The following is a 14,901-nucleotide window of genomic DNA, read 5'->3' on the forward strand; positions in this document are numbered from 1 at the left end:
AGAAGAGAAAATTAATTGTTGTTAAGTTTTAAATATTTCAATTTTAAAAAGGAAATTAATTTGGTGTGGCAAGTGCTTTGTAGCAACCAATTTGAATCTGAGCCCACTCTCCCAAAGTACAAAAGTGGTAGAAAGGGGAGTGTACTCCTGGTAATGGGAGAAATGCTTTGTAACTTTGGTTCTTGCAATATCTTTTTATTAAATATCTCTTTGTAAAAGTTAATTGATTTTAATTGGTTAAACTGATAGCAGAGTGCCAATCACTAGGTCAATTGGTGGTTTAGGGTAGAAACCAACTGGCAGAACTCACATGATATTAAAGAGAAAACTAGTAGATTGATATTTGAGAGAACACAGTGGATTGGGAGCTTAAGCTAGTAAAATTATAAAGACAATCATGACCTCTCCAGGTTACCCCTGAAACTATGAGACAAAGATGTAGCTATTTAGCTCCCTGAGAATCTCATTCATCAGTGCAAGTGGGAGTTGGGTTAAAGACCCTCTAAAGTCTATAGATCTTGATACACGTGTGCATACTCTAAGGGATTCAGTATATATGTGTATGTATGTGTGTCTTTCTGAAGGCATTGGTACATATATTTCTGGTGGATCAGTAAGTAAAGGATTCAGTGTGTCTGTTTTATTTGGTCATTGATGGTGTTCAATGAAAGGTCATGGTATTTGTGAGGAGAGGGTCAATGTATGTGTCTATATGATGTAGCCAATGTGTCTGTGTCTGTCAAGAGGGGCTGGATTGGAAGCCAGTATGTCTGTCTAATGTGCTTAGAATGTATGTCTCAAGTGGTTACTATGTTACTCTGCATGTGTGTGTGGGTGGGTATGTGTAGGTATGTCTACATATACCTATTTCAACTTCTACCTCACCCTTTAAAATTATATATCACCCAAGGTTCTTTCATTGGCCCTTTTTAAAAATCTCTGTACTTTCTCCTTTGATCATAACACATGGCATTCTACAAATGACTCCCAAATCTGTATATACCCAGCCTTCTCACACACACATCCACATCCACATCATCATCATCATCTCCATTCCTTTATTTCCAGTTGCCTACCAGACCTTTCCACCTGGATGTCCTACCAAAACTTCAAACTCAACATGTCCAACACTAAACTCATCTTCTTCCCCAAACCTCTTTCTTACCTTACTTTCTTGATTTTTTTGGATGGCACCACTATCTTCAGTATCACTACCCAGTGTCATCTTGGAATTGTCTTTGACTTTCTTCCTTAATCCCCCTCCAAAATTCAATTCCATCCAACCAGAATTTATTAAACATCTATGACACAAAAGGCATTGTTCTAGGCACTGGAAACAAAAGACAAACAAACAAACAAACAGGTCTTGTCATCAAGAAGGATATTACATTTTAAAAGATAAGTTTATTCAAGAAAATCTGAGGAAAGAAAGAACAGTAGGAGGATCAGGAAAAGCTTCCTGGTGGAGATACATTCCCAGTGTGTAGGACAACCTGTACAAACACAGAGGCAAGAAATAGATTGCCCAGTTACAAGAGAAAACTGTCCTTCAGATGAACATACTGAGAGCAGCCCAAAGACAAAAGTACTGACTAAAGGTAGGGATAGCCATGATACATTGTTGTCCACCAATTAATTTTGTTGTTGTTGTTGAGTCATTTTGTAGTCATGTCTGATTCTTCATGATCCCATTTGGGGTTTTCGTGGCAAAGATACTAGAGTGGTTTGCCATTTCCTTTTCCAGCTCATTTTATAGATGAGGAAATGGAGGCAAAGAGGATTAAGTGACTTGCCCAGGATCTTATAGCTGGCAAGTGTCTGAGGCCAGATTTGTCCTCAGGTAGAGGAGTCTTCTTGACTCCAAGTCTGGCATTCTATCCACTGTGCCACAGAGTTTTGAAGCATATATCTGAAAAACTCTAAAGTGGAGAATTGTTGGGGCACTGTTAAGTGTGAGCCTAAAGCGAGTACTCCATTCAGGTTAAATTTTGGGATAAAAAAAAGTACTTGAACAGTTAACAAAACTTTGTTCTTTCTTTCTCTTTTTTTTTTTTAGGCAGTTGGGGTTAAGTGACTTGCCCAGGGTCACACAGCTAATATGTGTTAAGTGTTTGGTCTAAGGTCAGATTTGAACTCAGGTCCTCCTGACTTCAGGGCTGGTACTCTATCCACTGTGCAACCTAGCTGCCCCTACAAAACATTGAACATAGCAAGTATATACAACAAGGAGGCAGTGACACTTAGCTTGTATAGATAATACCTTCCTGGAAACACATCTGGCCAGCAGGGCAGGGTATGGTGACCTGAATGGTCTTCAGACAGTTTTGTCACTATTTAGTGAAAACTAATCCCTGTTGCATTCTTGTTATGGGAGGAAGGGGAAATCATGGCAGATGTTGGTCCTATCACAAGAACTATGGGAAAATGATATATTTTCTCTTCATCAAATAAGATATTCCATCTTCAAACACTGAGCATTCTCACTGGTTGTTATGCACTCCCTTCCCATCTCTGCCACCTGCTTTCCCTGGATTCCTTCAAATCCCAGCTAAAATCCCACCTTCTACAAGAAGCCTTTCCTAATCCCCCTTAATTCCAGTGCCTTCCCTCTGTTGATAATTTCCAATTTGCTCTATATGTAGTTTGTTTGTAAATAGTTGTTTGCATGTTGTCTCCCCCATTAGGTTGTGAGCTCCTCAAGAGTAGGAAGTGTCTTTTAACCTTTCTTTATATCCCAGCACTTAGGACAGGGGTCTGACACATAGTAGACACTTAATAACTATTTATTGACTGACTGATCACATTATGGCTGATAAAAATATGGACTCTGGATTTATCAATCTAAGGTAGGCACAAGGCACAAATTTGAGGCATTAGAAGCAATAAGAGAAGAAAGGAGAAGCCAGAGATCAGAAGAATGAGAAGATACAATAGTCACCAAGAGAGAAACAAACCAGAGAAGAATCAGATGATAAGAGCAGCTGCTTCAAGCTGAGTCAGCTGAGAGAACTAACTAGAGGCCAGCAGGCTCTGCAGCTGCTGAAAGCCCACTGGAGAAGAACTCTTGCTGCCATGAAGAGCTGACTAGGCTTGCTGCTCTTTAGCCCCATCTAGAGTTCAAGAGCTTACCGAGGGCAGAAAAACCCTGCAGATGCTCTGGGAACTGATTGGTGCAAAAACAAAATCCTTCCCTCATGTGAAGAGCTGGCTGGCTAATTGCCCTCTAGCGCCATCTACAGACTAGAGAGGGGAAACCTCCGAAGGGCTTGATGTGTTCTCTACCGTCCTCTTATTATCTGAAAGACAGATATTCTTCAAGCCCCAGAGAACTTTTCAGTTCTCTGGCTTAAAGGAGTGCTTATCCCTGAAATATATTTAGCGCCCAGCATTATAGGTCCTGGCCTCAGGGATATCATTTCAGTGAAAAAGTGTAATGATGCTGCATTACTAATAGAGCTTGGCACTGCTTCAGTGGCCAAGAAGAGCAGAGCAGCAGCTTTGTCCAGCAGATTGGATAGGAAGGCTCAGAAGAGAAGCAGAGGACACGTGATACAGAACAGCATTCAGGCCTGTGGTCCAGAGTTATGAGTTACTCCAGGCACACATGCCTCATAGCTAGGTTTTTGTAAAGGTTTGTCCACTCTTCCCCACAGACACTGTGCCCATTGGTGAGCAGTCTATACCTTTTACAATCCAATCTTTCTCAAATCATTCCTCAAAGAAGTACCAAAACTTGAAGTTTAGAAGCCATGGGTTTGAATTCAACCTTGGATAATTACAAGCTATGTGACCCTGTGAAAGTTACTTAATGGCTGTTTGCCTCAGTTTCCTCACTTGTAAAATGGGGATAATAATAGTACCTTCCTCGTTGTGAGGATCAAATGAGATAATGCATGGAAAATGCCTTACAAATTTTAAAATGTTATTTAAATTTGTTACTATTATTTTTCATATTACAGAGTTTCTTGAATGTAAGGCTGAGGAGATTATACTTTAGTGGGCAAACTCCTCAGGGTTGGCTACAATTTGGTTCAAACCTCCTTTCATAATTTTGCCTGTCAAGCAGTCTGTTTCAACCAAACCTGAGTTATTTTGTCTTTTACCCACCTGGGTCTTATTCTAATTCTGCCTTTTGCCAAGACTTCCACCATACTTGGATTGAACTCCCCCAGCTCAAGCATCTCTTCTCCCATGAATCCTTCCCAGACACTCCCACCAGCCCACTCAGATGTGAAAGTCTTCTCTTCTGTCTGATTTCTTACAGCCCCTTCACCAGGGGCTCTCTTATCGCCTCCTCCTTCGTAACATAGTTACCACCAGATAGTATTTATCTAGCTCCTTGCTAGCAGTTTAGTTTCTTTGTATCCTTTTTAGAAATTTGTTTTCAGTCGTGTTGGGCCTCATTTGTTTTTGGTTTTGGGTGGGGTGCTTTTTTGTTTGTTTTCTTTTGTTTTTGGCAAAGATACTGGAATGGTTTGCTATTTCCTTCTCCAGCTCATTTTACAGATGAGGAAATTGAGGCGAATAATGTTAAGTGACTTGCCCAGGGTCGCAACTAGTGATACAGAATAGAAACTCAGGTCTTCCTTACTCCGGACCAGGCTCTTTATCTGCTGTGACATCTAACTGCTTTTTGCAAACATCAGGTCTCTAATTTGGGAGTTAGAGAATCTGGGTTCAAATCCTAGGTCTCCCACTTAACACCCTTCTTGGCCTTAGACAAGTCAGTTCACGTCTATGGACCTCAGATTCCTCATCTGTAAAAAAGGGGGCGGGACCAGATGATGTTTTCCAACTGTGACAGGCCACGACCTCCATGTCGTGGAAGGAAGGAAGGAAGGAAGGAAGGAAGGAAGGAAGGAAGGAAGGAAAGAAAGAACAAATTAATCAGTGAAAGGGTAAAAGAACAAATTGGGGTTCATTGTGTGCACAGGAAGAAGGCAAGGCCAGTGCCCGCGGGGCTAAGCCGAAGGGCCGACTCGCCACGCGCAAAGAGCGAGGCGGGGTGCGCGGCGCAGCCGGCTGCCGGAAGCTGCGCGTCCTCTCTTCCGGCGCGGGGAGATGACGCGCAGAGCTGGCACTTCCTGGTTGAGCGGCTCACGGCGGATCCCCTGAGTGGGGGGCTGCCGGGGGCCGGCGGGCTAGCAGGGATGCACCGCCGCGGGGTGGGCGCTGGCGCCATCGCCAAGAAGAAGCTGGCTGAGGTGACTCCCCCGGGCCTCTCGGGAGCTGAGCTCCCCATTCGTGCTCGCGTCCCCGAAGCCAGGCACCCCCATCTCACCCCATCTCCGCAGCCTGGACCCTTCATCCCTGTGCCCGGCGGTCCCCAAATCAGGCCTCTGCCCCGTCACTTTCTGCTTTTCCGGTGCCGGTTACCCCAGGCTGGGAGGGGACCCCGAACCCCAAACCCCCCATCCCCCAGGCTCATCCTAATGTTATTCTCCCACAGGCCAAATATAAGGAACGGGGCACTGTCTTGGCCGAGGACCAGCTGGCCCAGGTGAGCTGGTTGGGGTCATAAGGTCACAGAATTTGAAGCTGGAAGGGACCTTGGAGACCATTTAGTCCAAGGCTTTCTTTTTACAGATGATGACCAGGTCCTTAATCCAAGTCCTCTGACTTTGAACCCAGGGCTCTTTCCACTACAACAAGGGAGGAGGCTGGTTTAGCTCGCTCAGTTACAAGCTGAGAAGTTGGTGAGTTCCGGGGTCCAAGCTTTTGCTTTCATCTAACTTTCCAAAAGGAGACTCTCAGGGCAGCTAGGTGATTCAGTAGATAGAGCCCCGGCACTGGAGTCAGTTCAAATCCGGCCTCACCCTGAGCAAGTCCCTTAATCTCTAATGCCTCCTCCCTCCTTCCGCCAAAAAGGGGGACTCTTTTTACATACGGTCACCACTTTTCCTTTAAAATTGGAGAGGTAGTCCAGAAAATCGCAGTTCAGAAAGATTTGGGCAAGTCAGTTTTATTATCATTATTCCTCATTCATTATCTCATGAGGATTACAAGATTGTGGGAAAGGAAGGAGATAATATGGGTGTTGGGTGGGGAGGATTTGTACATTTCCTAATATGTAAAAATATTATTAAAATGATAGACATTTGTTACATACTAATTACACACATACATACACAGAGGTACCCACAAAAGTATCATGAACTTTGCAGGCCAGAAATACTATAACGTATATAAAACAAAAGCCATTTCTAATCTTCGTAAGCTATCATTTATATATGAATTTAAGGTTTGCAAAGCACTTCACATTTGTTACTCTTTGCTGCCACGAAATTCTGACTCGTAAAGGAGACAACAGGTGTAAATCAATCAAAATTTCCAAACATGCTTAAGAAAGGATCAAACTAATTTATTTTGGGGGAGGTCAGCTTGGGAAATGAACTAGTTTTTTCTGCTGGCAGGGTAAAAGCTACAGCAAAAGAAATATGTATAATACAAAAGAAGATATAATTCCCAACTTGTTTTTATGTGGCCTTGTTGCTGTCTGAGTGGTTTAGACCCTTCAAGGAGTGGAGTACAGGACAGGGTTGTCTGGAATGAATTCACAGACTCAAGCATTCTTTAAGTCCAGGTGGCAAAAATTTATTGTTATGCTATACGTTGGGCAAGGATTCTCAAGGAACCTGCAGCCTAACAGGAATGATACTAAAGCTTATGTAGGAAAAGCAGTGGATTGTGTTCCAAGTATGCTAATTAGGCGATAACATACAACCTTACTCATAGGCATCATTCACTACTGGAAATGGGGGGGGAAAGAGGATTTCTAAAGGGTATGTTTTTGGTCTGTTATGTCTGTAACTTGACCTCTGGATCATATACAATAACTGAGAATCAGTACATGATAGTTTTGTTGATATAAGATAGTACACGGGAAATTCTACAGAGGTCAGCTTGTTCTTGTAACAGGGAGAGATAGTTTGTCTCACCCAGGCCCACCCATGACTTATTGCCAGGGATAGGGTGTTTGGGCAAGGGAGAAAACTGTCAGAGATGGTGCCTTGAGGCTAGGGAGAAATATGATCTTGGAAGTGGGGTCCGAGTACAAGCACCCCATCAACCTTAGCAGTCAAAAATACCCTTACCCCTTAGATCACGCCTAAATTTAGTGTTCCCTTTGACTTATCAGTCTTGTAAACTCCATGTATCTAAAATATTTTTACCAATTGAATCTTATATCTTATAACAAGCCAGAGGCTCATTTCTTCCCATGGCAGTTAGATAGGAGTAAAGAGGAGGAGGAAGACAGGTAAGAGGAACAGAAGATGGATTCTTCTAGGTACTTTCAACCTTCCCTCAGTCTCTAGGGTCCAAATGTTGACACCTGCCTGCTGCTTAACTGGGCTGCCCTTCATATTCCCCTGTGTCCCTTCCGCAGATGTCAAAGCAGCTGGACATGTTTAAGACCAACTTGGAAGAATTTGCCAGTAAACACAAGCAAGAAATCCGAAAGAATCCTCAGTTCCGGTTGCAGTTCCAAGACATGTGTGCTACCATTGGGGTTGACCCCTTGGCCTGTAAGGCATTACCCCTAGGGGTTCCACTACACCTCAGAATTTCAGAAGAGAAGGGTATCAGTTAGGGGGTCATTATTAACTGATGCCTTCTGGGAAGAACCAGAGGCTATCTCCCTTAAAGAGCTCTTCAACAGATGGGGAAAAGACAGTTCCTGGCCTAAAGAAACTGTCAGCTTAATAGAGAAAAAATAGATTGTGGTGTAGACTAGGTGGGTTGCTTGTCATTACTATTTATGGATTATCATCAGATTTTTTAATATCATCCCTTCATTACTCTTCATCAGCATTTTCCAGGTCACCTCTTCTATCAGTCTGTCTTTGTATGCTTACAGAAGGCAAACTCATTTTCACACATATCTAAGCCATATAGAATTAGGAGGGGACATCCACTGTGTTCATGCAGTACATTCCAAGCCAAATAGAAATGATTTTTAAAATCATCTATATTGCTTTGCTTATCTAGTAGTGGGGACCACCATATAAATGTTTTAGGGTTATTGAGTTAAGGAGTGATCAAGAGTTAAAGAAAGGCTTCTTATTGGAGAGTAATTTTGAAGAGAGGATTGCGGGAGTAGCAGAATAACCGTGCCTTTTCTGCTTCCTTCTTTTAGCTGGAAAAGGATTTTGGTCTGAGATGCTGGGTGTTGGAGACTTTTATTATGAACTGGGTGTTCAGATTATTGAGGTGTGCCTGGCACTGAAGCATCGGAATGGAGGTGAGGTCCTCCACTGGGAAGAAGAGGTGGGCAAACCACGAACACTTAGGCTACTTTGCTTCTCAGGTTCATCTCATCCATGTCCCTGCTGATCAGTTCTTTCTTTCTTTTGTTTTTTTTTGGGGGGGGGCCGGGAGCAGGCAATGGAGTTAAGTGACTTTCCCAGGGTCACACAGCTAGTAAGTGTCAAGTGTCTGAGGCCGGATTTGAACTCCTCCTGACTCCAGGGCCAGTACTCTTCACTGTACCATCTAGCTGCCCGTGATCAATTCTTAAAGAAACTGTTTTGAAGGCTTAGTCAATCCATTTTAATTGAATCCATGACAGGTTTCCACATCTAAGGATAGGGGATAATATCTTTTGCTCTTCATGGCCTAACAGTCTGATCTCTAGTTGTTGAGGGGAAGAGGCCTAGGTTGTAGGGTCAGGCTTGGAAACCATGACATGCTCTATAACCTAGAAAAAGTGATTTAATCTTTCTGGGCAAACTTCCCAATTGATAATAAAAGGACTGTCAGTCCTGCCATGCTGGCTTAGCTGTCAAGCTGCCAGCCATGTGACAAAATAATCAATTCAAAAACTGCGAAACTGCTAAGGGCACAGAGGCTTCCAAAAAGCCCCCAGGTGTTTACCACATTGGATTAACTGTGCATAAGTTGGTTAGGATAGCAGTCTGGACTTGGACCTGGGATTTTATTGGTATAGGAAACTCCTCAGTGAATAAATAGGTGCAGGTTAGCCCCTTCTTTACACCTTGTAGTCTTAGGAGTACTGCCTAGAGCAGGGGTAGGGAACCTGCAGCCTTGATGCCACATGTAGCCTTCTAGGTCCTTGGGTGTGGCCTTTTGACTGAGTCCAAGTTTTACAGAACAAACGACCTTTTATTAAGGGGATTTGTTCTGTGAAGTTTGGATTCAGTCAAAGGGCCTCACTTGAGGATCTAGAGGGCCATATGTGGCCTTGAGGCTGCAGGTTCCCCAACCCTGGCCTAGAGCATTGAGGTTCAGGTACTTGCACAGGATTACACAGTTAGTATATATCAGAGTCAGAACTTGAACTCAACTCCTTCTGACTTGAAAGCCAGGTCCTGATCCACTAAGTTAGTTACGATAGCCAAAATACCTGTATATCTGTTGGCTATGAATGGGTAAGGCCTTAGTGTCAGTAAAAGACTTTGTACTTTTTGGAGGACAGACTATCTTTAATTTTCTATTCTCAAGTCCTGAGATCCTTAAAAAATGCTTCAAACCTATTGGCATGTTCCTGTTATCTACTCGTGGTTGATTATTTGTGGGGGAGAAGGGCAAAAGGAATTCAGCACCTTAGGGGATATATTTAGGCCCAAGTTCAGTAATTGGGTGTGACTCTTGTGAATGGCCACTGCTTATACAGGGATTCTCTTCATCTGATTTGTACTGTCCCATCCCTTTAGGTCTGATCACTCTGGAGGAACTACACCAGCAGGTGTTGAAGGGAAGGGGCAAGTTTGCTCAGGATGTCAGCCAGTAGGTATTTCCTTCCATTCCTTTGGGGATGAGGCAGAATTCTTTAGAGATAAATATAATCACTTTGGGTTCAAGTCCAGTCTTATGTAAAGTTGAAAAATAGCTTGGCTAACTGCTGGATACCTTCATGTCTTACTGTCCATATAATTTCTGGCAAAGTAGACTGGGGAGGTATAAAGATATAAAGGAAAAAAGATAAATTTGGCATGGGATGTAAATTGACTTAGTTGACCTGAGACAAACATTTTTAACCTTTTTTTGTGTTTCCCCTTTGGCATTCTGGTGAAGCCAATGGAGCCCTGCTTAGAATAATGTTTTTAAATTAATAAAATAAATACATAAGATTACAAAGGAGACTAATTATACTGAAATAAGTTAACAAAATATTTTTAAAAACACAAGTTTATGGTCCCCATTTCAAGACTCCCTTGACCTAAAATATTCCTGACTTTAATTTGGGGGAGGATAAGAGGGTGATTGTGTATTATACATAGTGATATATGGTAGGTTCCCAAGGAGCCAGCCCCCAAGTATGAGAGCATGGAGCAATAGATCTTCAGAAAAGAAGGGAACAATAAAGGATTGCTAGCCATACATACTACTCAGACCCACTGCTCATCGACTGTGAATGAAGAGAGTGTAAATGGATGAGGCTCAAGCAGCTCTTATAACAACAATCCTGAGGGATTAGAGTAAGCACACCAGCAGACCCTGACCTCCCTTCTCCACGACTGGTCAAAGATGCCTTCTTTGAAGGCCAGGGGAGGGAGTAGAGATAGAAGTTTGGATTCTTTGCTGAGTGGAGTAACAGGATTGAAATCTCTAGCTCTGGAATATTTGGGGTTCTTTCTTTCATGCTTTCACACTAGCAAACTGGGGGCAGTACTAAAGGGGTAGGAGTGGTTGGTGTTGTCATTCAAGTGCCCTTGGATCACTTCTCCCCCAACTCAGAGATGACCTCATCCGAGCCATCAAGAAACTGAAGGCCCTGGGCACTGGCTTCAGCATCATTCCTGTGGGAGGCACTTACCTGGTCCAGTCGGTTCCAGCTGAGCTCAACATGGATCATACTGTGGTGCTGCAGCTAGCAGAGGTACCTTCCCCCTCCTCCCCAGCTCCTGCAGGGTCACAGAGGTGAAAGGAGACAGCTCCAAACACCTCAGCTGCCCCATTTCTCCTTGTATTCCTCCTCTCCACACTCATCAAGTTTTTTAACCAAGAGTCAGTTACTCAGGTAACAGGTACATAAAGGATAGGGTCTGGACCTGGACCTCTGCCTGGGTAAGGAGACTTCCTTGACAATCCCTTATCTGCAATTTCTATCTTAGGGGAGGGGAGCCACCTACAGCATGAGGGGTTGTGACTTGGCTGGGATCACATAGGCTGCAGTGTCAGCTTCAAGAATCAAGGCCACTAAACCAAACTGCCCCCGGGGACAGTTCAGAGAGCACACTGCCTTTGTTGTCCAGACCTGGTGCTTATTATTGTGTGACCCTGGGCCTCAGCATTCTTATGTGTAAAATGAAGGAATTGGACCTGGCCCTTACGGTCCCTTCTAGCTCTAAATACTTTTTTTTAAATGATAAATTATTTGTAAATACTAGCTAAGAGGCAAAAATTTCTTGTGGGTGGAATATATTAGATGAGACCATAACCAGCCATCTGAATGGTCCCCTCCCCAATTTGTCCCTAAAAAAAGTAAATTGATCCAAGTTGTAGTATAACTGGCCATTCAAACTCCCAGAACAAAACTAGCCAACATTTTGCTCATCATCTTACTCTTACCCTTCCTGGGACTTGACCTTTCTAACTCTGGAATGAACTCAACACACACACTGCTGCTTGGGCTATGCCCAGTTACCATTTTCTCTACCTCCAGTATAATCCAAGTCCTTTTTCCTGGGATAGAGTGGGGAAAGCATTGTGCCAGGTGGGGGGGTCAGGGGAAAGCAGACAGTCCCTGCTGATCGGACCATGTTCTTCCTCCAGAAAAATGGTTACGTGACAGTCAGTGAGATCAAAGCAAGTCTCAAATGGGAGACAGAGAGAGCTCGGCAAGTGCTGGTAAGTGTGCTTAGAATGGTTAGGAGAGATGGGCCCCAGAAGTACCATGCAAAGCAGAGAACTCATCCTTTTAGTTCATTTTGAGGAAGAGTAGCAATAGAGTCCTTACGGATTGTCCATTGGCCCCTTTCTTATGGTGGTCATTCTGTTTTCACTAGTGGTGATTAATATTTCTCCAAGGCAGGGGCTCTGAATGTTCCTTTTTAGTATTTTATAGCTATTTTAATAGAATTGCTTTCTTTTTTGTATGTTTGTGTGTATTTGCATTTAAAAAACATTCTGAGAAAGGATCTGTAGGCTTCACCAGACTGCCAAAGAGGGTCATGACACAAAAAAGGTTAAGAACTGTTACTCCAAGGAAATAAATGCGGACAATACCTTCCTTGGGCTAGGATTACTATGTAACTTACAGTGTGTACAGGAAGGCAGGTTGCTACTGGGGGACCTCTCTTGGTCCTTGGGAAGCCTGACTGAACTGTCAGATTACCTAAATTTTGTGTGTGTTATGTGTATGTGTGTCTGTGTGTGCATGTGTATATATTGGAACATTGTCTTAAGAAGAAAGGGAATTAACAGTATATATCATTACACAGCATAGGTGTTAGTTTATATGTGTAATAAAATTTTCTATGAATGTCCTGGGTTTTAGTCTCTACCACTAATTAGGTGGCTGATTTTTGACAAGCCAATTAACTAACATCCGTGGGCCCCAGAGAGATCATCTATAAAATGCAGTTGATGATGATAGTACTGGAAGGCAGGAGACTAAATCAACTGACCTCAAGATCCATCTCTAGGATGTACAGTCCTGCCCTCTTCTCTTCCTCCTGCAAGCATTTGTATATCACTTTTTACCTCTTCAGAGCACTTTCTACACATCTTTTGGTACGGTAGAAAGAGCACTGAATTTAAAATCAAAGGACACGGGTTCAAATCCTGCTTCTACTACTACTTATGTATCTGGGCAAGTCATTACACCTCAGGCTTTAGTTTCCCCATCTGTAACTGAGGTAAGGCAGTAATACTTACACTATCTACTTTACCAGGTTGTTGTAAGGAAAGTCCATCGTAAACCTCCAAGTATAATACAAATATCAACTGGTCTATTCCTACCCCCCAGCTAGACTGGGAGTATACAGTGAGGTAGTAAGGACAGGGATTATTCCAGTTTTGCTGATAAACAAGATTAACTTCCTCTGTGATCTCAGGCAACTTATGTTGTCCCATCACTTCATGATCTTTCTAATATCTCATGCTAAGACCAGTCCTCATTTCCCTCCCATGACCCAGGCAAATAAGAGGACATTTTCTCTGCACTTTGGTTAAGGAACAAAGCCAAACAGATAATTTCAGACCATGGAGTAAGCAGGTAGAAGGTACAATGAGTGTGGTGAAGGCACTCATCTGCATCGTTTAGGGTGAAAAACCCCATTGAAGCAAAAGGAGATTTCAATTTGGCTGTGGCTCCTTCCTGCACTGTGTCTAGAGACTGTTCCAGCTCCCTTCCCACTATAACATCCTGCCAAGTGGTCACCAGCCACCTCCTGAAGGCCTCCAATAATGAGGAACCCACTACCACCCAAGGATGCTCATTCCACTTTGAACAGATCAGATTGTTCAGAAGTTTTTCCATTATATAGAATGAAATTTCCTCTCTGCAACTTCCATTCAGTACTTCCCAATTCTAGCCTTTGGGGCCAAGCAGAGCATCTAATTTCCCTCCATACTTGCTCTCCAAACTCTTGAAGACAGCAGTCTTGTCCATCTTCCCTCTCTCTGTTCTTCAAATGAGTCTTGTATAGCAGAGTCTCTAGTCATCCTCAGCCCCCTGACTGCCCTCCTCTAGATAGGATCTAGCTGTTCAATGTCTTTCATAAAATTTGGGACCTAGAATGTCACACTGCATTCTGTGTTCTGACCAGGGTGTGCTTTCCTCCTCTTTTTCTAGATTGTGTTTCTCATAATGCAGTCTTTGCCTGCTGTGTCTTAGAGCCTCCAAAACCCATCTTTTCCATATAAACTCATCTATTCTATCCCTAGGAGCACCTACTGAAAGAAGGGCTGGCCTGGCTGGACCTGCAGGCTCCAGGGGAGGCACACTACTGGCTGCCAGCTCTCTTCACAGACCTGTACTCCCAGGAAATCACAGCTGAGGAAGCCAGGGAGGCCCTCCCCTGACTCTAGGAGGAAGCAGACCTGTGGGAAGAATGGAGGAAGACCGGGCAAGATCTACCAAGGAAGCCTGAACAATAAACATTTTTGTAAGAAAACGGTCCCAAGTTGCCACTCTTCCTCAACGATTTTTTAATACCTAAGGTTTTCTATTAGTGGAGGTTCTTGTAACTGTTGTCATTCCTAGCACTTTTATATTCTTTTTTGTTTTTCAAAATACTATTATCCTAACAGTAACTATGAAAGAGGTAGAACAAAATTAGAAGTTCTACTAAATTCATAAATGAGTTGAGCCCAGGAATCTGGGTTGGTCTCCCAGGCCATTCTTTTAAGTGCTTTGTAAACATCTATAGGGATGCAAACCATAAGCAGGCTTTTTACTAGCTTAATGCTCATTCATTGATTTGCCAAATCAAATTCCCTCCTATCCCACTTACAACCAACCATCTGAGTCACCAGGAAGGGCCAAGAAGCCCAAATGCTTTATTACTTCCTTTACCTTGAAGGAAGATTAGCATTTTGCCCAAGAGGCAGCAGAGCTGAAAGAAGCTGGATGGCTCTTTGTGCTCCCCTGGGGTCTTCACAGAACTGTTTCTTCAATCAGCATAGAAGTTATTAAATAAATAATAAAAAATATTATGCCAAAATATCACCCCAAAGTAGTTCAGATTATCCATAAAGGGGCTCGCTCCTCTCTTAGTCCAGGACAGTAGCTAGGGGACAGAAATATCATTTAGGCAAAAAACCATTTCCTTTACTATCCTCCCACCTCCACCATGTAAGACTCAGGTTTCTCCATCTTCCAGTAAGTTTCTATGGGCCTGAGATGGCCTTCTTCCCACTAAACCACATCCTCAATGAGGACAATCAGTCTCAGACAAAGATTCTAATGGCTGCTAACTGGCATGCTCCTAGGCA

At 43.1% G+C, this 14,901-nt stretch overlaps 1 protein-coding gene across 2 annotated transcripts; it reads left to right on the plus strand.

The window, feature by feature from the left end:
- The first annotated feature begins 5,042 nt into the window (after positions 1-5,042).
- Positions 5,043-14,081, plus strand: SNF8 (SNF8 subunit of ESCRT-II). Of its 2 annotated transcripts, XM_020997415.2 has the most exons (8): positions 5,043-5,204; positions 5,450-5,500; positions 7,388-7,526; positions 8,138-8,242; positions 9,675-9,747; positions 10,699-10,840; positions 11,737-11,811; positions 13,852-14,081. In XM_020997415.2, exons 1-8 carry the CDS (start codon positions 5,151-5,153, stop codon positions 13,987-13,989), a joined length of 777 nt encoding a protein of 258 aa, XP_020853074.1. In that variant the 5' UTR covers positions 5,043-5,150; the 3' UTR covers positions 13,990-14,081. The 2 variants fall into 2 exon arrangements, with proteins under 2 accessions (XP_020853074.1, XP_020853075.1); XM_020997416.2 differs by lacking the exons at positions 5,043-5,204; positions 5,450-5,500 and adding an exon at positions 5,606-5,696.
- The last annotated feature ends 820 nt before the right edge of the window (positions 14,082-14,901 follow it).

Source organism: Phascolarctos cinereus, unplaced genomic scaffold, assembly GCF_003287225.1.
Source record: "Phascolarctos cinereus isolate Bilbo 61053 unplaced genomic scaffold, phaCin_HiC Scaffold_5;HRSCAF=322, whole genome shotgun sequence".
Lineage (NCBI taxonomy): Eukaryota > Metazoa > Chordata > Mammalia > Diprotodontia > Phascolarctidae > Phascolarctos > Phascolarctos cinereus.